The 24,534-nt window shown below is 44.2% G+C and overlaps 1 protein-coding gene across 1 annotated transcript in view; it reads left to right on the plus strand.

Annotated features, from left to right (window-relative positions):
- Positions 1-13,488: 13,488 nt before the first annotated feature.
- SPTLC2 (serine palmitoyltransferase long chain base subunit 2) overlaps positions 13,489-24,534 on the plus strand; it is a 102,143-nt gene continuing 91,097 nt past the window's right edge. Inside the window, exon 1 of the mRNA XM_066344477.1 lies at positions 13,489-13,780. Coding sequence (XP_066200574.1) covers positions 13,643-13,780 — 138 coding nt within the window. The 5' untranslated portion in view covers positions 13,489-13,642. The remainder of the gene's footprint in view (positions 13,781-24,534) is intronic.

Consider the following 24,534-nt stretch of genomic DNA (forward strand, 5'->3'; position numbering starts at 1 on the left):
CTCTCTCTCTCTCTCTCTCTCCCTCCTCTCTCTAAAGTCAATAAAATATTGGAAAAAAAGAAAAGACCCCCTTGGGGACCCACTGGAGATGCAGCGGGAGTGGCCAACAAGCTAGGTGCCAGAGTGTGAGAGACAGACTGTGACTTGAGTGCGACAAATGAATGCACTGGTGGCCCTCAGGCACTGGTGGCCCCTCCTTGGCACTCTTCCTTTGTCTTAAACAAATTCCAGGGTTTCTGCTAAAATGACTAACTACCTCCCAAATGCTTCCCTGGCCACACTCCTGTGTTTTCTCCCAAAGGTATTTTCTCATTCTTTACAAAGACATTTTTAAATCTTTAAATTCTGCTTCTTTTTTTATTAACAATTTCATTTTTAAGTCATTTTTCTCTTCCTGCACTTTACTATACGATTCCAGAGGAACCAGACCACTCCTTCAACACTTTGCTTAGATATTTTTTCAGCCAAATGCCCAGTTTCATCACTCACAAGTTGTACCTTCCACAAAACACTAAGACATGAACACAGTGCAGCCAAGTTCTTTGCCACTTTATAAGAAGATTGGCCTTTCCTTCGTTGTTCAATAGCATGTGACTCATTTCCATCTGAGACCTCGTCAGAATGGTTCATATTTCTGTCAGTCTTCCGTTCAGGGTGCCTTGGGTATTCTCTAAGAAGACAGACTATCTCTGCAGTTCTTCTCGTTGCCTTCTAGGCTCTCACCAGAATCACACCTAACACTCCTTTCACGACAATGTAGGCTTTTTCTACCTTGTTCTGTGAAACTTTCCAGCCTCTACCCATCACCCAGTTCCATAGCTGCCTCCACATTTTAGCTATTTGTTATAGTACACCCCACTTTTGGGTATCAATTTTCTAGCTCAGTCCATTCAGGCTGCTATAACAAAATACCACAAACTGAGTGTCTTATAAACAACACAGATTTATTTCTCACAGTTCTGGAGCCTGGGACGTCCAAGATCAAGGCACCAGCAGATACAGCGTCTACTGTAACTTTGCATGACCACAGGGACAAGGGATGTCTCTGGGGACTCTTTTGTAAGGTCACCAATCCCATTCATGTTGGCTCCATCCTCATGACCCAATCACTTTTCAAAGGCCCCATCTCCTAATACTATCATCTTGCTGGTTAGGATTTAACCTATGAATTTTGGGAGGACAGAAATGTTTATTCTATGGCACTCTATTCTTCCATTTATATAAAATTCTAGATAATGCAAACTAGTCTATTGACAGAAAGTCGGGGGTAGGAGAGAGTGGTGGAGGAAGGAGGGTTCTTAAAGGGCACTGGGAATCTTCTGAGGCTGATAAATATGTTCATTATTTTGATCGTAGAGGTGATTTCACAGGTGTGTACATATGTCAAAACTCATCAAATCTTACACCTAAACATATGCAATTTACTTCATGTCAGTTATACCTCAATAATAGAAAGCAAGATTCTGCTGAAGGACTGTAAGAGTTAGGGTGCCTTAAGTTTAAATTCAAAAGAATTTCGGGTGGTGCTTGCTTCAGCAGCACATGTACTAAAAAACAGGAACTTAGCATGGCCCCTGCACAAGGATGACGCACAAACTCTTTTTTTTTTGTATTTTTCTGAAGTGAGAATGAGGGGGTGGGCAGATAGACTACCAAATGCGCCCCACCAGGATCCTCCAGGCATGCCCACCAGGGGGGCATTGCGCGGCCCATCCAGGGCGTAGCTCGGCCCATCCGGGGCATAGCTCCTCTGCAAACTGAGCCATTCTAGCACCTGAGGAAGAGGCCATAAAGCCATCCTCAGTGCCCGGGGCCAACTTTGCTCCAATGGAGCCTTGGCTGCGGAGGGGAAGAGAGAGACAGAGAGGAAGGAGAGGGGGAGGGATGGAGAAGCAGATGGGCGCTTCTCCTGTGTGCTCTGGCCCGGAATTGAACCCAGGACTTCCACATACTGGGCCAATGCTCTACCACTGAGCCAACTGGCCAGGGCCAAATTCTTGAAGTGTTTCATTCATAAATAAACAATTTCAACTGGCATAAACAGTTCAGTATAACTGCGCAGTCTAGAGGTAGGCCTCAGGTATAGTGTGAGCAGAGCACCACCTCCTTATGTTTGTAAGCCACTCTGCTCACTTCTTGATGTTAGCTTCATCCTCACTTGGGTCTTCCTTGCAGTAGAAGAATGGCTACAGGGGTTGGAAGTTTCACATTCAGGTAGCACACCTTCCCCCAACCACTGAACCGAAAATCTCTATAGTCTTTCTATGTTTGAATCAACTAAGCTCCGGTATGTCTGTCCCTAAACCAACAACTGTGGTGAGGGCCGGGCAGTAGTTAACTCAACTCTAAATATATGACTAATGGCCAGTGGAGGAAGAGTGGAATGGATGACAGAGAGGCCACCAGCTTAAGGGAGACATAGATTGCTGGATTAGTATGGGATGGTCAGCATGGGGAAAGACACATTTGGATTGAAACAGAAGGTGACTCTAAAGTTGTCGTTTATATGTTTTAAAAGGTGTTGATATAAAACAGAAGTGGCTATATTTGGGAATACTGGAGTGCCAGGGTTTAAAGTAGTTACAAGAAAGTTCCTTTTCCCTGTCACCAGTTGGGTGCCTCGTGCCATCCCCACTGCCTGTTCTCACTCCTGTGCTGTTCAGGACTTCTACTGAGAGAATTTGTGGCTTTTAAGATACTCTCAGAGATAAACAATAGAATAGCTCTCTGAGATACAGGTTTAAGTGGCTCTCCTAGACATTCGGCATCAGAAATAATTGTTTTTCGGGGTGGTACAAGATAGGAAAAAATGTGAGGAAAAAGTGCAGAAATATTGAGGGTAGGGGAAGAGCTCCAAAAGGCCATTCTAAAGGAAGTGAAGTGATTTTGTCCAAGAATATGTAGCAGTGCCAACTAAATATGAAGAGGGTGGTGGGGAAGGCAGAAAAGGGCTTTATGATGAAATGGGAAAGAAATGGCAGCTGCACCTTAAACCTGTACCTGTGATGGCGAACCTATGACACGTGTGTCAGCACTGACATATGTAGCCATTTTCGACAGATACCAGAGAAGTATGGGACTGCATGCAGAGAAGGATGTTTCATCCTCAGCTTCTGCATGGCCAGGTGCAGTAGCCGAGGATAAAACATTTGCTGTAGGCCCTGGCCGGTTGGCTCAGCGGTAGAGTGTCGGCCTGGCGTGCGGGGGACCCGGGTTCGATTCCCGGCCAGGGCACATAGGAGAAGCGCCCATTTGCTTCTCCCCCCCCCCCCTTCCTCTCTGTCTCTCTCTTCCCCTCCCGCAGCCAAGGCTCCATTGGAGCAAAGATGGCCCGGGCGCTGGGGATGGCTCCTTGGCCTCTGCCCCAGGCGCTAGAGTGGCTCTGGTTGCGACAGAGCAACACCCCGGAGGGGCAGAGCATCGCCCCCTGGTGGGCAGAGCATCGCCCCTGGTGGGCGTGCCGGGTGGATCCCAGTCGGGTGCATGCGGGAGTCTGTCTGACTGTCTCTCCCCGTTTCCAGCTTCAGAAAAATACAAACAAACAAAAAAACAAACAAAAACATTTGCTGTAGTGTAGACACTCTGTTGTAGGCCAAAACAACAAAACTCTGGCACAAAGCGTCTAGTTCTGGGACTTCCGGTTAGGCCGATAGGGGATCTTTGACCTCACTTCCGGCCAGCGAAGCAGGGAGCAGGGGAATGCTGCCAGGGAGGCATCTCTGGGGGCCCTGTGATCACCATTACCAGCAACCATATAACCACAGCAACCATCATCCAATCTACTGCTCTAGGGTGTCCTGGATTTCTAATTGACCATCATTACTGAGATAAGTGAGGGGGAGGCTGGGAGGGGCGAGGGCCTGTGCTATGGGTGCCATTTCCCACCATTAGAAATAGCGGCAGCCATCTTAATTTACATAAGATGCAACTTGCAGAATTTCAAGACAGCATCTGGGCTCAGGTGTTTGTCGACTTGAGGTCAAAGCTTGAAAATCTGGAAAGGTCCCGCTTGGAGAATCAAGAGGAGTGCCACTACGAACAGGAAATTTGGAGTGCCTGGAACCGATTACCAGACACTTTTAGCACCCTGAAAAATATAGCAATGGCTTTACTCACAATTTTTCCCTCTATGTACTTTTGTGAGACCTTATTCTCAGTGTTAAATAATATCAAAACCAACAAAAGAAACAGATTGACAGATGAAGTTAGTAGCACTTGCTTGGGCTTGAAGTGTACAAAATACCAACCTTCAATTGAAGATTTAGCCAATGAAATTCAGCAACAAAAAAGTCACTAATAGGCAGGTTAGTTAAAGAATTCCCCCTCCCCCTCACTTATCTTAGTTCACGGCACCCCACACAAGTTAAGTAATATCAAGACCAACAAAAGAAACTGACTGACAGATGAACAAAGAAGTCACTAAGCAGGTAAGTTAAATAATTAGTTTTTGGTTTATTAAATACATTTATATATTACAGTTATACATTTTTGTTATTTAAACTATAAATATCGCGAAATTATGGGTTTTTTTCTCAAAGTGACATACCACCTGAGTTATGCTCGGTTTTTTGGCGAATTTTGACACACCAAGCTCAAAAGATTGCCCATCACTGACCTATACTGTTTAAATATGCAAATCCTATCACTCCATAGAACTTATATACCACATTGCCCAGGAACCAATGAGCATTTTTATTTGTCATTTGCTAAACTATTTTTTTTTAATTTTAATTTATTTTTTACAGAGACAGAGAGTAGTCAGAGAGAGGGACAGACAGGGACAGACAGACAGGAACGGAGAGAGATGAGAAGCATCGATCATCAGTTTTTCATTGCGCGTTGCAACACCTTAGTTGTTCATTGATTGCTTTCTCATATGCGCCCTGACCGCGAGCCTTCAGCAGACCAAGTAACCACTTGCTGGAGCCAGCCACCTTGGGTTCAAGCTGGTGGGCTTTTCCTCAAACCAGATGAGCCTGCACTCCAGCTGGAGACCTCGGGGTCTCGAACCCGGGTCCTCCCCATCCCAGTCCAATGCTCCATCCACTGCGCCACCGCCCGGTCAGGTGCTAAATTATTTTTTATTGAGATATACATTATAGATAGTACAATTCAATTCATGTAGTTTAAACCATAAAAATGTTATATAACATTCAGAGCTGTTGTGGGTGTCTGTGAGATCTTTGTCATCATTATTAATCTTTTTTTTTTTTTTTTGACAAGACAGAGAGAGTCAGAGAGAGGGACAGGTGGGGACAGACAGACAGGAAGGGAGAGAAATGAGAAGCATCAGTTCTTCGTTGAGGCACCTTAGTTGTTCATTGATTGCTTTCTCATATGTGCCTTCACCCAGGGGCTCTAGCAGAGCGATTAACCCCTTGCTCAAGCCAGCGATCTTGGGCTCAAGCCAGAAACCTTGGGCTCAAGCCAGTGACCTTGGGCTTCAAGCCAGTGACCTTTGGGCTCAAGCCAGTGACCATGGGGTCATGTCTATGATCCTCCGCTCAAGCCAGCGACCTCATACTCAAGCTGGTGAGCCCGCGCTCAAGCCGGATGAGCCCATGCTCAAGCCAGTGACCTCAGGGTTTCGAACCTGGGTCCTCTGCATCCCAGTCTGATGCCCTATCCACTGTGCCACTGCCTGGTCAGGCTTGTTATTGCTCTCTTAAAGAGTAAATTCTCAGTCTGTAGAGATGAAATTTTTATTTTTCTTATACAACTACATACACATAGGATGTTTGTTAATTGCTTTGGGATGATGATTTAATGAAAATGAAGATGATACCAATCACTTTAGTCAGCATAAGTCAACATAAATTTGGGGTAAATTTTGGAGGTTGGATTTGAGGAAGGAGAGTCTTTTTTTTTAATTAATTAATTTATTTTTTTATTTTTCTGAAGTTGGAAACGGGGAGGTAGTCAGACAGACTCCCGCATGCGCCCAACCAGGATCCACCTGGCATGCCCACCAGGGGGCGATGCTCTACCCATCTGGGGCGTTGCTCTGTTGTAACAAGAGCCATTCTAGAGCCTGAGGCAGAGGCCATGGAGCCAACCTCAGTGCCGGGCCAATTTTGCTCCAATGGAGCCTTGGCTGCGGGAGGGGAAGAGAGAGACAGAGAGGAAGGAGAGGGGGAGGGGTGGAGAAGCAGATGGGCGCTTCTCCTGTGTGCCCTGGCTGGGAATCAAACCCGGGACTCCTGCATGCCAGGCCGACGCTCTACCATTGAGCCAACGGGCCAGGGCGAGGAAGGAGAGTCTTAAAGTATAACATCTTAAAATGTTGAGAATCTTCAAGGCATTCCTTATTATAATATTTAACATGTACAGTATAATAGGCATCTGTTATTTATTCCTGCTCAGCACCCTTTTTTTCTGGAAACAGCACCCATCTCTTCCATATGGGAAATCATTGATCTCCCATTCTCAGAGCCTGTGACTCAAAACTAGGGGAGTGGGGAGGCACAAGATCCAGGCCTGGCCAATCAGTTCAACATCTGCCTAAGGCACTCTCCCTCAGCTGAGGTTTTAAAGCTGGTTGACTACAAGCTTGCCAGCTGTGAGCCATCTTTACCATCGCATGGTGACCTCTTATCTGGGAATGAACACAATTTATTGGAAGACCAAACCAAGGATGGTGACATATATATATATATATATTTTTTTTTTTGTATTTTTCTGAAGTTGGAAATGGGGAGGCAGTCAGACTCCTGCATGTGCCCGACCAGGATCCACCCGGCACGCCCACCAGGGGGCGATGCTTTGCCCATCAGGGACATTGCTCTGTTGCAACCAGAGCCATTCTAGTGCTTGAGGCAGAGGCCACAGAGCCATCCCCAGCGCCCGGGCCAACTTTGCTCCAATGGAGCCTTGGCTGCAGGAGGGGAAGAGAGAGACAGAGAGGAAGGAGAGGGGGAGGGGTGGAGAAGCAGATGGGCACTTCCCCTGTGTTCCCTGGCCGGGAATCATACCCGGGACTCCTGCATGCCAGGCCGACGCTCTACCACTGAGCCAACCGGCCAGGGCCAGTGACAGATTTTTAATGACATACTTTGAGCACCTAGATCCAGTCAGATCTATCCCTACCTAGTCTTTTTGGTTATGTAAGCCAATAAAACTCTATGTTTAATTCAACTTGAATTCAGTTTCAAAACTTGCAACCGCAAGAGTCTTCTTGACTAATACTATCACCATCATAATTATCTGCAGCACCGCCTCTTCTCCTCCTTCCTGAAGCCAGAAGTAAAATCCCACTTCCTGAAGCAGAGGCTCAGATGATTGCAACAGTACTGTTGTGTGAGTACCCGCAGGAAGTCCAGGGTGGCAGCGTGGGGCATGGCGATTGAGTAGGAGGCTCCAAGATGCTTCTAGGGCAGAGGAAACACAAGGGAAGACACCTACCATCGAGAGACAGGCTCTAGCTACCTATTCTTGGAGAGCGCATCTGTTTTATCTCCAAGCTCCAACGCACAGATTAAAATCACTAGCGGATGCTCAACAGGCACCTTGAGCCAATCAGAAACCATCATGCCTCTTAAAGCTTTGTATTTGCAAACAATTATTCCTTTAAACAACTCGGGCCTCACAATGATATTGCCATTCTAACTCTGCTCCCAAGGTCGACTCAGTATTTTTTTGTTTCTTTTTTTTTAAAGAAGGGTGTTGAACAGAAAGAGTGGTTTGTTTGTTTGTTTGTTTATTTGTTTGTTTTTGTTATTGATTTGAGAAAGAGAAAAGAAGGGAGGGAGAGAAATACATCAATTTGTTGTTCCACCTATTTATGTATTCATTGGTTGATTTCTATATGTGCCCTGACTGGGGATCTAACCCACAACCTTGGTGTATTTTCAGGATGATGCTCTTAACCACCTGACCTACCGGGTCAGGGCCCTGATTCAGTTTTGTAGATGCAAATATTGCCACTGAGAGTGATCAAAAATGTATCCTAAGATATTCCAGAAAAAGTAGGGCCAGAAACCCCAGGAAAGAAGTAGACTCTTTAATTCATTGTATTAAGAGTAATGAATAGGGGAAAAGCAGATCCATTTCTTGTAAATCAACATGGTAGCTCCGTGGGAGTAGAGACCACGTTTTGTTGTGGTGGTGGTTGTTGTTGTGCTTGTTTATCATTATATTGTAGTACCTAACATGATGCCCAGAATGAATGAAGCCTGAAAGGTAAATGATGCTCTCAGGATCAGGATCAGATAATAGCTCCGAATTGCCCAGTCCTGGGTTTTGTGTAGAAGCGGATTGCCTCAAAGTCTGCTACCTTAACAGATATGATGGACCTTGGTCATTTTGCCTGTCCAACATCCAGTCCCTTTATCTATGAGGTCCTCAATTTCCTTTTGGGAAAGTCCTCTCATTTGTGTCCTCTATTTGGGAGTGTGAATCCTGGTAAGCACCTCCCACATGAAAGGTGAAGAAACTACATCCTTCTTTTATTTGCTTCCCCTTTCCCTCTGTCCCCCCATTTGGATCAATGTGACTAAATTCAGTCAATCTGATTATCTCTCCAGGACTCAGAACCTCGGACAAGTGGCTCAAGGACGAAAGGGCTGGTTGGAGATCATTTTGATGGTGAGCTCACCAGACAGTTTCTGCCACAGACTCTTGCTCAGGTCCTTGCTGCCTCGCCTGCTAGAACTTCTCTGGCTCCTGACTGTTTCTAATCCTGATCCTGCAGCTTCCAGCCAGGTATCTGAGTGGCTAATCACCTTCCAATGAATTCCCATTTGTGTAAATCAGCCAGTGTTAATCTGCACTGCATGCAAACAAGACCCCAATTTGATCATGCAGGTGGGCTGCTTCTCCAGCTAAATGGATGGTTTTCTCACTGCATTTCTCTTCCTAGGCTGCAATCCTGCACGTCCTTTTTAAAAATGCTATACTGGAAATCTCCTTCTTTAATATCCATTCCAAGTGGTGGTTATGTGTCCTTTCCACTCCCATTCTTTGTAAGGGACAATGATAGGGTTGTTCCTTCTCTGCAGTGAGTCCTCCTTCTCTGTAACTGATTCCTTACCTCCAGCAACCTGACCTTGTGCTTTGACTATCATTGATTGATTAGTCAAGCATTAGCCATCTTTCCCTAAATTGGGCCAGATTGCCCTTTTCAGGAAGTTTATAATTTTGACCTTGGAAAACTGTGAAAATTGTAGGTTACTGAGAGCCTCAGAAGTAAGTTGATGCTAGGAGGAAGGTCTATTTTGTTGCTGAGGTTTGAGATTTTTTTTTACAGAGACAGAGAGAGTGTCAGAGAGAGGGATTGATAGGGACAGACAGACAGGAATGGAGAGAGATGAGAAACATCAATCATCAGTTTTTCGTTGCGACACCTTAGTTATTCATTGATTGCTTTCTCATATGTGCCTTGACTGCGAGCCTTCAGCAGACCAAGTGACCCCTTGCTCAAGCCAGCAACCTTGGGTCCAAGCTGGTGAGCTTTGCTCAAACCAGATGAGCCCGCGCTCAAGCTGGCGACCTTGGGGTCTTGAACCTGGGTCCTTCCACATCCCAATCCGATGCTCTATCCACTGCGCAACTGCCTGGTCAGACTGAGATTTTTTGCTAAGTTACAACACTTAACTATTTTGAGTAGAGTTCTGATAAGCTTGCCTTTCTTGATTAAGTTTTCTATTATTGATTTATGTTATCTGCGATCAAAAGAATCTTAATCTCCATATGATAGAAGGCTCCTTGGAGGCAGGGCCAAGTTTTCATTCATTCACCCATTTATTAATTCATTATTTCTTGGGCAATTACTATGTTCCAGGCATTGTGCTAGGTGCTGCAAACCCAGAAATGAATTTGACAATTCCCTGAACTCAAGGAGCCTGCTCTCTGTCTAGTTGTGGTAAAACTGTATGCAATCATTCATTCATTTAACAAATAATTCACTTATTCAACTAATAATCACCAGCACGTTTTGAATATTATATGATAGAACCTGGTGCTAAATGCTTTTCTCGTTTAATTCTCATAACTCTATTAGGTATGTTCCACTTTACAGATAAAGAAACTCAGTCACAGAGAGGTTAGACAGCTTTGCCAAAGGCACAAGGCTTCTAAGTGCTGGAGCTGGACCTCCAATCTTGTCTAACTAGAGCTCTGGCATCTCACCACTGTGCAAGGTCTCTTTTAAAGATATTATTTTTATTTATTCATTATAGAGAGAGGAGAGAGAGAGAGAGAGAGAGAGAGAGAGAGAGAGAAGGGGGGAGGAGCAGGAAGCATCAACTCCCATATGTGCCTTGACCAGGCAAGCCCAGGGTTTTGAACCGGCGACCTCAGCATTTCCAGGTTGACGCTTTATCCACTGCGCCACCAGAGTTCAGGCTGTAAGGTCTCTTTTAAAAAACAATCGCAAAGCAATGTGACACATGTTAACATGGGTGTGTATTAAGTTCACAGAGAAGAAAGTGACTAATTTTGAGGGGAGGTTGGAGTTCAAGAAAGATTTCACAGTTGAAGTGGTTTGAGCAATCTTGGAGGAAGAGAAGAGTTGTAACCCTGGTGCCTAGCACAGCAGCACAGAACTTTGCATATGAACTCAGTAAAATGATGATCGGGCTGCTTATGCATCTGGAAGGAGTTGTTTTTCTGCTCACATGGAGCCTGGGGTGTTTCCTATTGTGTTCTGAAGCATCCCTTTTGTGATTTAGCAATGGTGTGCAAGGTCATCAGATCATGTGCATGGTATATTATTGATGCTCACAATAGCCTTGTGAAGTAGTAGCATTAACTTCGTAAGATGGATGAAGAAACCAAGGATGATGTTGCATGACTTGTCCAAGACCCCATGTGATGAGTAAGTGGCAGAACCAGACAAGGGCCTGGTATCCTGCCTTCCAGATGGAGGGATTGGCTAACAGGATTCCTCTAATCTAGTCAGGCTCCTTTACTCCTTGTCTCCAATTTAAGGCTTTGCTCTTTACAGCCTCCACACCTGAGCTTCTGAAGTTCCCTCTCCCAGGAGCATCCTCCCCTTCCCTCCCATTTCCACCTTTCGAAATCCTGATAATCCTTCAAGATTAAGCTCATCCAACATCTTCCTCTCAGGTATTCACCAAATTCATTCAGCTCACTACCTAAACTCAATTAAAATCCCTTAGTTATCTGACCTGTAGTAGCGCAGTGGATAAAGCGTCAACCTGGACCACTGAGATTGCCGGTTCAAAACCTTGGGCTTGGGCCTGACCTGTGGTGGCGCAGTGGATAAAGCGTCGACCTGGAAATGCTGAGGTCGCCGGTTCGAAACCCTGGGCTTGCCTGGTCAAGGCACATATGGGAGTTGATGCTTCCAGCTCCTCCCCCCATCTCTCTCTCTGTCTCTCTCTCCTCTGCCTCTCTCTCTCCTTCTCTCTCTCCTCTCTAAAAATGAATAAATAAAAAGAAATTTTAAAAAAACCACAAAAAAAAACAAAACCTTGGGCTTGCTTGGTCAAGGCACATATGGGAGTTGATACTTCCTGCTCCTCCCCTCTTCTCTCCCTCCCCCCACTAAAATAAAGAAAAAAGAAAAAAGTCCCTTAGCCATGATTCCAAAGTCTAGACCAGCCTTCCTCTTCAGAACTCCTGTTGCCTAATCTCTCCAGCCTCAGGACACCTGTTAGATCCTCTGAACAGATGAAGACATAAGAGGTCACTCTCACTCTGCTGCTAAGTAGTGCAGCCAGGATTCAAATCTGGCCTGACTTGAATCCATACTCCCTTTTTTTTTTTTTTTTTTGTATTTTTCTGAAGTTGGAAATGGGGAGGCAATCAGACAGACTCCCGCATGCGCCCAATTGGGATCCACTTGGCATGCCCACCAGGGGGCGATGCTCTGCCCCTCTGGGGTGTTGCTCTGTTGCAACCAGAGCCATTCTAGTGCCTAAGGCAGAGGCCACAGAGCCATCCTCAGCGCACAGGCCAACTTTGCTCCAATGGAGCCTTGGCTGCGGCAGTAGAAGAGAGAGAGACAGAGAGGAAGGAGAGGGGGAGGGGTGGAGAAGCAGATGGGCGCCTCTCCTGTGTGCCCTGGCCGGGAATCGAACCCGGGACTCCTGCACGCCAGGCCGACGCTCTACCACTGAGCCAACTGACCGGGGCCTGAATCCATACTCTTAACTTGAATCCATACTCTTAACTGTGACACTAAATTCTTTTTTTTTTTTTTTTTTTACAGAGACAGAGTCAGAGAGAGGAATAGATAGGGACAGACAGGAACAGAGAGAGATCATCAGTTTTTCGTTGCGACACCTTAGTTGTTCATTGATTGCTTTCTCATATATGCCTTGACTGCGGGCCTTCAGCAGACCGAGTAACCCTTTGCTCGAGCCAGCGACCTTGGGTCCAAGCTGGTGAGCTTCTGCTCAAACCAGATGAGCCTGCACTCAAGCTGGCGACCTTGGGGTCTTGAACCTGGGTCCTCTGCATCCCATTCCAACACTCTATCCACTGCGCCACCACCTGGTCAGGCGACACTAAATTCTTTATAGGTAACCAAAAAAATCTCTCACATCCATTGCCTTTCTTTCTAACCCCTGTAGGAAGATAGAATTAAAGGGGTGAGAAAATAATATAGCATTTATTATGCTCCTAGTGTGGGCCAGGTATGATAAATTCACCATGATATAATTCTTGCGATGAGTCTAAGAAGCAGGAAATGTTAACTCCACTTTAAAGAATTTGGCTCCCAAAGTTAAATATTCAAGGTGTATCTTCCAGTTATTGGCAGAATTAGAAGAAGGCCAGGTTCCTGACTTCCAAGGAAGTGCTCTTGAAAAGGAAACTGAACAGAAAGCACTGATAGGGGCAGTGTGAAGGGCAAAGAGACATTTGAAATATTATTTAAGAAATGTGTTAACGTATTGTAAAGTATATATATGATTGCCTAACCACTATGCTCTGCACCCAAAACTAATACAAAATAATATTGAACGTAAACTGTACTTGAAAAATAAAATTTTACATATGAAAAAAAAATGAGCCAGATGGAGAAAAAAAATGTGTTAATGTACACTGAATAATGGTGAGAGAATGTCACAAAGGCTAATCTATGAATATCCATAAAGAAATTAGTTAATTAAATAATGATCCCAGTCGTGGCCTGGGATTAAACCTAAGAATTTACCCAGAGGCAAGAGAGAGGGGGCAGCACCTGTCCTAGAAAACCGGGGAACTTACTCTAGAGAGGGGCTCAGCCTCTTTTTTTTCCCTCACATTCTAATTGGCTGCCTTTTCCTGAGCCCCTCCTCCTCCTCAGTGTGGACCATTAAACAGCCAAGCCTTACCAACGACCAGGGTTGGGCCTCCAATCAGGTGCCAGGTCCACAAGTCCCTCCAGAAGCCCCCTCCACACTTTATTCTCGCCCATGATTGGTCAGCCAGCAGTATGCGGTCCGCCTCCTCCTTTTCCAGATTGGTCAGCGGTCCTTAGGCTCACGACCCTTCTGCTGGTCTCCGCCTGGTCTTCCCGTGGGCGGCCGGTCCTCCGCGGGAGTGGGCCCCGCCCCCATGTGACAGCCGGGAATTGGCGGCAGCGTGCAGCCATTTCCGGTTTCGGGGAGGTGGGTGGGTGCGGAGCGGGACTGGAATCGCCGCCGCCTGGGCCACCGCCTACAGAGTCCGTCTTGCGCCTGGTGCTGCCTGGACCATGCGGCCGGAGCCCGGAGGGTGCTGCTGCCGTCGCGCGGTGCGGGCGAACGGCTGCGTGGCGAACGGGGAAGTGCGGAACGGGTACGTGAAGAGCAGCGCCGCTGCCGCTGCCGCTGCCTCTGCCGCAGCCGGCCAGGTAAGGTGGGACCGGGCGGCCGGGCCGGGGCTGTGGGCCGGGACCCCGCGAGCTGGTGCCCTTCGGGGGCCGGCGGAGGTTGCGGCCGGGCGGGGTGAGGCCACGATGACCGTTCACAGGGCGGTAGTCTGGCGCGGCTCAGGTGTACTGGCGGCGGTGTCCTGGTGCTGACCCGGCCTGCCCCGAGCTGGAGTCCCAGGGGCGGCACCGGGGTGGCACAAGGGTTCCCCTGTCTCTCCTCGCCTGAGGGCTTCCTCGGCTGTCCTCGGAGGTTTGGGGTGTGCTCAAAGCCCGGTGCTTTCCTCTGTCCGATCTGTTCAGAAATGCGGGCCGCCGCCCTCCAGTGGAGGCAGGGGGTGACTCCTCGGACCCCGGAGGAACCTTTCGGGGGCTGTTGATTCTCCCGAGGCTCCTTCCTCAAGCCCTCGAGATGGTTGCTTTCTCTTCGAGTCCTGGAGCCCTCCAAGGAAAACCATCCTGGGGTCCTCAGGTGGCAAAGAAAGTTAGAAGGTGGTACCAGGCGGAAGCGAACTTATAGTCACTTCCTACCACATACCCGACCCCTTCTGCAGGCGGGACGTTGGACCACAGATCTGTAAGTGAAGCCAGTTTGTTGTCTCAAAAGCATTATGCTCTTAGCCCGAGGCGAGACCCCATCCCGGGCTCCAGGTTGAGTTAGATGGTCCCTTTGACCCTTTGAGCAACAGTTCTAACACACAAAGGGTTGTTTAACTTAGTGGTGACTTGTGATGACTCTATACTAATTAACCAAGTCTGAATCACCAACCAAATCCAGGCAGTTCTGAAACATTTTGAAAAGTTCTCAAGAAAGTAATTGTTAAACTTTCAATTCCCTGGACTGACATAATCTGCAGAAAAATTTAAAGACAAACTGTTTAAAAGGATGCAACGTCAGTGTTGCTGGAAGGAGACTATGTATTGTGATATTTGCAATCGACTCTTATAAATCTTGTTCTGATAGTAAGGAAAACTTTTTTCCAAAGTATCTTGTTCCCAGTGTTAAGCTTGCAACTGTTGTGATTTAATTCGGTTTTAACATAAATATCTGGCAAGCTCCTCCCCCAATTAGTCAATATTATGGATAGGCCTGTTGTTTGTTGTGAAACAAAATAAAGCATTTCTCCATATCAGGTTGAGAGAGACTAAGAGTTGGGGGGAAATACATACAAGAGACTTCAACTCCCCTGAAGTTGAAAGACCTAAGGCCATATAATATACAAACTCTGATGATTTATTTTTGTTTTTAAAGAAATAATTGTGTGAAAGAGGAAACGATAAGAATGGGTCCATTATAAGCAGTGAAAGGAATTGTTTCCCAAGCCGTGTAAATGGCTAATAAGACAAAGTTGTGGTACAGAATGTAACAGGGAAACCTATTGGGGAGGAATCAGAAAATATGGTGCTGGTGAATGAGTGGGTTATTTAAAAGGGAAAGGACATCATGGGAAAGGTGTTCACACTTTTGAGGTGCTTTGTGCTTAAGCCCTCTTTTCATGTGACAGGAGTTATGTTTTGATTTAGTAGTAAATCAATCCCTCCCTTCCATGTGACAGGAGTTATGTTTTGATTTAGTAGTAAATCAAACCCCTTCCCTTCCATAATCCCTAACAATTTAGCATGAGTAAACATTTCTTAAGAGATTAATGACTAATATGATGAAAAAATATCAAGTATCTAAAGTGAAACTTAAAAATCTGTATGACTCAAGCATCTGGCTGACTTTTCCTAATATATTTTAGGGGTAAATTCCACTCAAGGCATTATGGTGGCATTTGGAAGAATGGTCTAGTGGAGTGTCCTAAAGAACATTTAGGGTTGCTTCTGGAAACTCTTTCACAGGTCTTTTTAAAACAAAGACTTTTTAGGTGTGTAGCTTTGTACCCTAATAAAAGGAATATTGCCTATAAGTTTGTTTGTTTTTTTCTCCTTTTAAGCAAAAGAATTTTGATAACTTCATTAGAGCAAGATGATCTTAAAAAATATTTTTTCAAGGTTTTTATTTTAATTAAAGTGATGCTAATGCTCCAATACCAATCTATTTCTTCACAGTTTGTATTTCTTTGCAGTTTCTGGGGAATATGTTTGCATGAAAATACACATAAGATGTACCCAATTGTGTGTCCTGCTTTTACTAAAATACAAATGTAGAGTATAACACGGTTCTTTTTTTTTTAAGTCTTATTTTTATTTTATTTTTTATTTTTTTTTATTTATTTTATTATTTTCCAGAGTCAGAGAGAGGGTTAGATAGGGACAGACAGGAATGGAGAGAGATGTGAGGCATCAATCATTAGTTTTTTGTTGCGACACCTTAGTTGTTCATTGATTGCTTTCTCATATGTGCCATGACCGCAGTCCTTCAGCAGACCAAGTAACCCCTTGCTGGAGCCAGTGACCTTGGGTCCAAGCTGGTGAGCTTTTGCTCAAACCAGATGAGCCCGCGCTCAAGCTGGCGACCTCGAGGTCTCGAACCTGGGTCCTCCGCATCCCAGTCTGACGCTCTATCCACTGCGCCAGCACCCTGTCAGGCTATAACATGGTTTTTAAATGCAAGATGCAAGTTCCATTTCCTTACATATTTCAACATTTGTTTTTCATGAACAGGAGGAGAGAAGTTAGGAACTTCTAAGATCTCTTTACACTCTAGAGTCTATGTTTCTGAGTCTGAAGGAATGAATGTCAGTACAGATGCTACTTTACTTAACTTACAATGGGATCACTTGTTATTTATTTATTTGTTTATTCATTCAGGTGGTAGCTGTGAGATAATAGGAAATATGTAGTATAAAGATCTGAGATTCCTGGCACAGAACTCCTTGAATCTGTGGCATTTTCTAAGTGATAAGAATACGTATTAAGAGCGTGTTTTGTTCTTTTTTTTTTTTTTAGAGAGAAAAAAGAGAGAGAGAGGGAAGGGGGGAGGAGCAGGAAGCATCAACTCCCATATGTGCCTCGCCCAGGCAAGCCCAGGGTTTTGAACCAGTGACCTCAGTGTTTTGTTCTGATATTTGGTCTCTGACCCTGATTCCCAACCAAATAGTACTTAAATCTCTTGAAGTGTTCTGGATGATTGTAGTATCTTTTGTCCTATTAGGTGACTCTTGGTTGGCTATTAGATGGGGGCTGCTCACCAGAAAGACCAAGCCATGATTAGAAGGTTGGAATTCTCAGCCCTACCTCCCATTTTCCAGAGAGAGGAAAAGGGCTGGAAATGGAGTTAATGATTGATCATGCCTACATGATGAAGCCTCTCCCATAAAAATCCCAAAAGTACAAGGTTTGGGGAGCTTTTGGGTTGCTGGGAGAGTGGCCTTGCCCTACGTAGCTATTCAGACCTGTATTTTTTTTATCATATCTTTTTATAATAAACTGGGAAACAGTAAGTAAATAGTTTTCCTGAATTCTGTGAGCTGCTCTAGCAAATTAATCAAACTGGAAGAGGGTGTCGTGGGAATCTGGTTTCTAGCTGATGGTGACAAGAGACAAGAACGGGTGACAACCTAGACTTGCATTTGGCTTCTGAAGTTGGGGGCTAAGGGATATAGATAGTCTTGTGGAATGAGCCCTTAACCTGTGGGGTGTGACGATACCTCCAGGTAAATAGCATTAGAATTGAGTTACTTGTAGGACACTGAGCTGTTGTCAAAGTATTACTTGCTGGTGTGGAAACATTCAAAGACTTGTTTTCATTTTTAAGTGAAAATGCTCTCCCTCCCCCCTCCAATCTGGTGTCTGAAATCTTGTGAGTTTGGTAATAGTATGAATAGAGGAGAAACATCACAGGAGTGTTGGTTGTTAGGTTTTTTGGGTTTTTTTCCAAAATATTTTTATTTCCTAATGTTTAGATTTTTATTATTATTTTTAAAATTTTATTTTTATTTTTACTTTATTCATTTTAGAAAGGAGAGAGAGAGGGAGAGAGAGAGAGGAGAGAGAGAGAGAGAGAGAAGGGGAGGAGGAGCAGGAAGCATCAACTCCCATATGTGCCTTGACCAAGCAAGCCCAGGGTTTCAAACCGGCGACCTCAGCATTTCCAGGTTGACGCTTTATCCACTGCGCCACCACAGGTCAGGCTATTATTCTTATTTTAGAAAGAGGAGGGGGTGGAGATTAACGGGAAGCATCAACTTGTAGTTGCTTCCCTTATGTGCCTTGACCAGGCAAGCCCAGGTTTCGAACAGCAGCCTCAGCATTCCAGGTCGATGCTTTATTCACTTCGCCACCACAGGTCAGGCACTAATGTTTAGAAAGAGAGGAATGGAGAGAGAGAGAGAAACATCCATTTGTTGTTTCCCTTATTCGTTCATTCATTCGTTCATTCTTGTATGTGCCTTGATCATTGATTGAACCTACAACCTTGGTGTATCGGTACAAAGCTCTAACCAATTGAGCTGTTCTATCCTTTACAGTAGCCATCCTCATGGGTGTAGACATGACTGTTTCTTAATGATGATAGTAGACACAGAGTTTTCACAAGGAAGAGTAGCAGTGAAGCAGTAATTTTTCCTCTCTGCCATTCAGAGGAATGAGAGGAGGGGTCAGCCTTTATTGGAGGTAAAGGGTGGCAGTTAACATTAGGGAAACTTTGAAAGAGAATTGGAAGCTTTGACAGAACTAGAGCCTGAAGGAACCTTTTAGGGTGTTATGTAATTCAGTCCCTTTATATTTTTGTAGGACTTTTATTAAAACTAATTTTGATAGATGATTCTATCCTATTTTTTAAAGACCTCTAGAGGATTTGCAGGAAATTGCGTCATCAGGATGTTGCAGAATTCAGTGATCTTAATTTCCAAGAGATTTTTTTTCAAGGGAGAGAGACAGGAAGGGAGAGAGATGAGAAGCATCAATGCGCAGTTGCATCTCTCTAGTTGTTCACTGATGGTTTCTCATACATGTCTTGGTGGGTGGAGGGGTTCCAGCTCAGCCAGTGACCCTGGGCTCAAGCTAGCAGCCTTTGGACTCCAGTCAGTGACCATGGGATTATTCTTATTAACCCACCCTCAAAATGGCAACCCCTCGCTCAAGCCAGCGACCTCAGGGTTTCAGACCTGGGACCTTAGCATCCTAGGTCAATGCTGCATCCACTGTGCCACCACCGGTCAGGCTGGGTTTTTTTGGGTTTTTTTTGTTTTGTTTTGTTTTTTTTATTGATTCATTTTAGAGAGGAGAGAGAGAGAGAAGGAGGGAGGAGCAGGAAGCATCAACTCCCATATGTGCCATGACCAGACAAGTGCAGGTTACGAACCGGCGACCTCAGCATTCGAGGTCAACGCTCTATCCACTGCGCCACCACAGGTCAGGCCCCAGGCTGGGTTTTTTTAGAGCTCCTAGTTAACAGATTTTTTTTTTTTTTAGATCTTTAATTTCTTTTAAAACTTGTGAGATGTGGATACACATTTTACCTTTCTTAGTTAATAAGTATAGAAGAGGGAAAAAGCTGCCTTTGAGACAATTTTGAACCTAACTTTCTTTAGTAGTAATTTTTTTTTTTTTGTATTTTTCTGAAGCTGGAAATGGGGAGAGACAGTCAGACAGACTCCCGCATGCGCCCGACCGGGATCCACCCGGCACGCCCACCAGGGGCAAAGCTCTGCCCCTCCGGGGTGTCGCTCTGCTGAGACCAGAGCCACTCTAGCGCCTGGGGCAGAGGCCAAGGAGCCATCCCCAGCGCCCGGGCCATCTTTGCTCCAATGGAGCCTTGGCTGCGGGAGGGGAAGAGAGAGACAGAGAGGAAGGAGGGGTTGGGGGTGGAGAAGCAAATGGGCGCTTCTCCTATGTGCCCTGGCCGGGAATCGAACCTGGGTCCCCCCCGCATGCCAGGCCGACGCTCTACCGCTGAGCCAACCGGCCAGGGCTCTTTAGTAGTAATTTTAATGAGATATTGGAAGGGCGACAGCCTTCTAACTACTGGAATAAATAAGATTGTATCTTAAGGAGGAATTGAGGTATGAATTACATTCTCATTTAAATAATAAGCCAGGAGAAAATAGGAAGAACAAAGTGCTGATCCTGGTACTTATACAGTACTTAGAAGGTTGCAGATGAATAACTAATGAAGTGAAGGGTGGTTTACTAAATATCTACTAGCCTTTGTTTCCACTGTGCGGAAACAGTAACTGAAAAGAAGTTATGAGACAGGAACAGGAGGAGTAGCTAGAATGTCCAGTATACCTATTCAGGTTTCACAGGGCTGATGAGACACAGGAAGACGTCAAGGCTTTGCAAAAATGTTGTAACTTTACAACTTGTAGGACTGGATTTTTGTTTCAAATGTTTTTGTTCCAACAGGAAGAACATTCTGATTCTTACTAGCTAGATTTGAAAGATTCCAGAGTCATTTGGGATACTCAGGAATTCTCTAATAAAAAAATTATTGGGAAATGAGACCAGTATTTAATATATAAACCACTCTTTTCTTAAGATAGTACTTTAGAACTTGTATATTCAAGGGAGGGAGACTTGCCTGCTTTTTAAGGGTGGCGTAGGTGCCCTAGGAACTTTGTAGTGCTCTGAGTAAAATTGTTAATTGGTTGAGATCCAATTAGAGTCAATTTTTGAAAGAAAGAAGCAGTGTCTATTGGCAGAATAGGCGATTGAGAGGGATGGGTAGAGGCTATGTTTGTGTTCTGAGTGGGTGTGCCTTCCTTGATTAAATACATGGTTTGTGGCCTCAGAAGTCAATTGCCTCCTTAGAATAGCTTCTAAGAAGCCTCCTATAATGTAATTTGTATTGTGTGACTGATTAAGCAAGTAAACCTTTTGCTCTTGACCCATTTAATTTCAGAAAATTTAGCTTATGTTTGTTGTTTTTAAGACTACTTTCAAGACCCATCGTAAATGATAAGGTGGGTGCTTTTCCTTTTATTTATTTTTTTGACAGAGACAAAGAGAGAGAGTCAGAGAGGGACAGACAGACAGCAAGGGAGAGAGATGAGAAGCATCAGTTCTTTGTTGCAGCTCCTTAGTTGTTCAGTGATTGCTTTCTCATATGTGCCTTGACCGGGGGGCTACAGCAGAGCGAGTGACCCCTTGCTCAAACCAGCAACCTAGGGCTTCAAGTCAGTGATCTTTGGGCTCAAGCCAGTTATCACTGGATCACGTGATGATCCCATGCTCAAGCCGACTCAGGCTAGCTGGTGAGCCTGTGCTCAAGCCAGTAACCTAGGGGTTTTGAAAATGGGTCCTCAGCATCCCAGGCCAACACTCTATCCACTGTGCCACCACTGGTCAGGCGAAGATATGTCATTCTGTATGTGTCTCTTTGCAACTTTGAACAGGATGTATCTGAGATTGACCCATGTTCATAATATAGATTGGTTCATATTTTCACTGCTGTATAGCACTTCATTCTATGACTATGACACTGTTGTTTGTTGATTTCTTTTTGCTATTCACCTACCAATTGACAACTTGGTTATTTACAATTTTTCAAATTGTATTTTTAAAGTAAACATTCTTAAATATTTCTCTTGTGCTCATGTTGACTCATTAAAATTCGTATGTTAGATTCCTAATCCCAATACCTCAAAATGTGACTGTATTTGGAGACAGGATCTTTAAAGAAATAATTAAGTTAAAAATGAGGCCATTAGGGTAGGCCCTAATTCAAAGACTGATTATCCTTATAAGAAGAAATTTGGAGACAGAGGGAAGACCACGTAAAGTTACAGGGAGAACAGCACCATCTACGTGTCAAGGAGAGAGGCATCAGAAGAAACCAACCTTACCCAAACCTTATCTCAGATTGTCTCCACAACTGTGGGAAAATACATTTCTGTTATTTAAAACCCCCAGTCTGTGGTACTTTGTTACAGCAGCCCTAGCAAACTAATGGGTTACATCTGTGGGTTACAGACAATCAGTGGTCCATGATATCAATTTACTGGTTTGTGATCACTGTATTTTAAACTTTCAGTTAAAAATTTTCATTGAGTAGTACAGAACAGACTATTAGACTGTGTTGCAAGGGTAAATACTGATTTATGAAACTTTGTTTCAGTTAATATGTGTGTGTAGATAGCCTGAGCAGGTGGTAGTGCAGAGAGAGGATAGAGCATTGACCCGGAATGCTGAGGACCCAGGTTTGAAACCCTTAGGTCACCGCTTGAGAGTAGGCTCATGAGCTTGAGTGTGGGCTCACTGGCTTGGCTGAAGCCCCCTGGTCAAAGCACATATGAGAAAGCAGTCAATGAACAACTAAAGTGCTGCAAATATGAGTTGATGCTTCCCATCTCTCCTTTCCTCTGTCCCTGTCTGTCTCTATCTCTCACTAAAAAAAAGTGTGTACGTAGATATAAAATATGTAAAGAACATAAAATATATACACATTATGTATGCACTAGGTTGTAATATAAAAATGTTATTTCTTTATGTGGGTTGAAATAAGAAGGTTTGAAACCCTCTGCCAGCACACATACTAGATAGAGACCTAGCAGGACAATCATTATAAATATGCATACAGTACTTTGGCTTCTCTAGAAACTGCCAAATAGTTCTCCAGACCAATTGTACCAATTTATACTGAACGCCCACATAAAAGTTCCCATTGCTAAAACACTGCCAACATTTAATACTGTCATATTTTAATAACTTTCAAATTGGAAAAGATGAAAACAGTATGTCATTGTTTTAACTTGCAATAACTTAAGAGCTAGAGAGAATAAACATATCCATATACATATTTATATCTTTTCCAATCAAGTTTCTTTTCCTGTGAATTGCCAGTTCCTATCTTTTGCCCACTTTTCTACTGGATTGCAAACTTTCTTTACTGTATTTAGAAATGATCAGAAAGCAGACTGATTTACACCAAATCACATTCAGAACTGAATCCCAACACAGGGGTTATCCCAACTCCTTAGGGCCATACAGTACACATATATTATTTCTACAGTCAGAGCAAAAAATTATTTTAAAACAAAAGGGCCTGACCAGATCGTGGCACAGTGGATAGAGCTTCGGACTGGGACGCAGAGGACCCAGGTTTGAAACCCTGAGGTCGCTGTCTTGAGTGTGGGCTCATCCAGCTTTAGCACAGGGTCACTGGCTTGAGCCCAAAGGTCGCTAGCTTGAAGCCCAAGGTTGCTGGCTTGAGCCCAAGATTTCTTCTCTCTCTCTCTCTCTAAAAAAGAGAAAAGAATGATATGTTTTTAAAGGATTGAAAACATTTAGGACAATACTATACTGTTCATGCTGTGTATTTATATAGTAAAGATATTTTTAAAATTCATGGGAATGATAATACCCCAAACAGAGGGTAACTTACACTTATAAGTAAGAAGAGAAATAGCACTTCCCAGGGCAAAGTTGTTCTTTTCTGGTTTTTTTGTTGTTGTTCTTTTTTGTTTTTTTAAAAAATTTTCCATTGATTTGAGAGAGAAGGAAAAGTAGGGGGAAGAAGAAGGGGGAAGAGAAAGAGGGAGAAGCATTACCTCATTCCACTTAATTCCATTTAGTTGTGCACTCATTGTTGGTACCTCATATGTGCCCTGACCCGGGATCAAACCTACAACCTTGGTGCACTGGGACGATGTTCTGTCCACTGAGCAACCCAGCCAGGGCAGCTTTCTTTAAAGGATTTGGGAACTTCTTAAACATAAATCAGATCATGCCTGACCTGTGGTAGCACAGTAAATAGAGCATCAACCTGGATCGCTGAGGTCGCCTGTTTGAAACCCTGGGCTTGCCGGTACCGGTACCATGGGCCATTTGGTACTGGTCCGCAGAGAAAGAATAAATAACTTACATTATTTCTGTTTTATTGATATTTAAATCTGAACGATGTTTTATTTTTAAAAAATGACCAGATTCCCTCTGTTACATCCGTCTAAGACTCTTGACGCTTGTCTCGGTCACGTGATACATTTATCCATCCCACCCTAAAGGCCAGTCCGCGAAAATATTTTCTGACATTAAACCGGTTGGTGACCCAAGAAAGGTTGGGGACCACTGGTTTATGAGACTGCCTATGTCATGTGGCTCTCCCATACCTTCCTGACTTCATATCCTTCCAGGTCACTGCACTCCAGTCAAGCTGGACTTTCTGCTCTTCCCCGAACTCAGCAAGCATGCTTGCCTCAGGGCTTTTGCCAGTACAGTTACCTTGGCTTGGAAAAGACCATTTTTCTTTAGGTCTCTCCCCCACTCCATGTAGGTCTCTGCTTACCCCTCACATCTGTCAGACAGCTTGTCCCTGTATAAAACGATCTCCTCTTCTTATGACTTTTCCCCTAATTGTAGCACTTATAATTGCCTGGCATTAAATTGTGTATCTTTCTACTTACTTATTGTCTGCCTCTCTCACTGGAGTATTTGTGTTATAGTACTCAGCTCATGCCTAGCTCATAATAGGGGCTCAGTGAGTATTAATGGAGATGAATGAATGAAAAAATGAATGGTAACTTCACTGTTTTATTTACTGGAAAAAATCTAAAGCATATAAGCTAATTGTGTATCTTAATAAATCTAGATGTTGAGTATGTTTTTATCTCTGTTTTGTTGAATTAATTATACTGTCCTATTTCATATATACTTGCTAGTTGATGAAAAAACCAGTTCCCCAAAATGTTAAAAACATAGGTGAAATGGGTTGTGGTACATGTACTAGTAAAGACACCACAGCATAATTTTTAGTGTAATGGATTACAGGTGGTTAGAAACAATAGGGGCTTACTGAATGTTCTTACTAGTAAGGATGACAGCTGGTGAGGAAGGGTAGGAAGTGGCCAGTGGCA

Source organism: Saccopteryx leptura, chromosome 6 (assembly GCF_036850995.1).
Source record: "Saccopteryx leptura isolate mSacLep1 chromosome 6, mSacLep1_pri_phased_curated, whole genome shotgun sequence".
In the NCBI taxonomy this organism is placed as follows: Eukaryota; Metazoa; Chordata; class Mammalia; order Chiroptera; family Emballonuridae; genus Saccopteryx; species Saccopteryx leptura.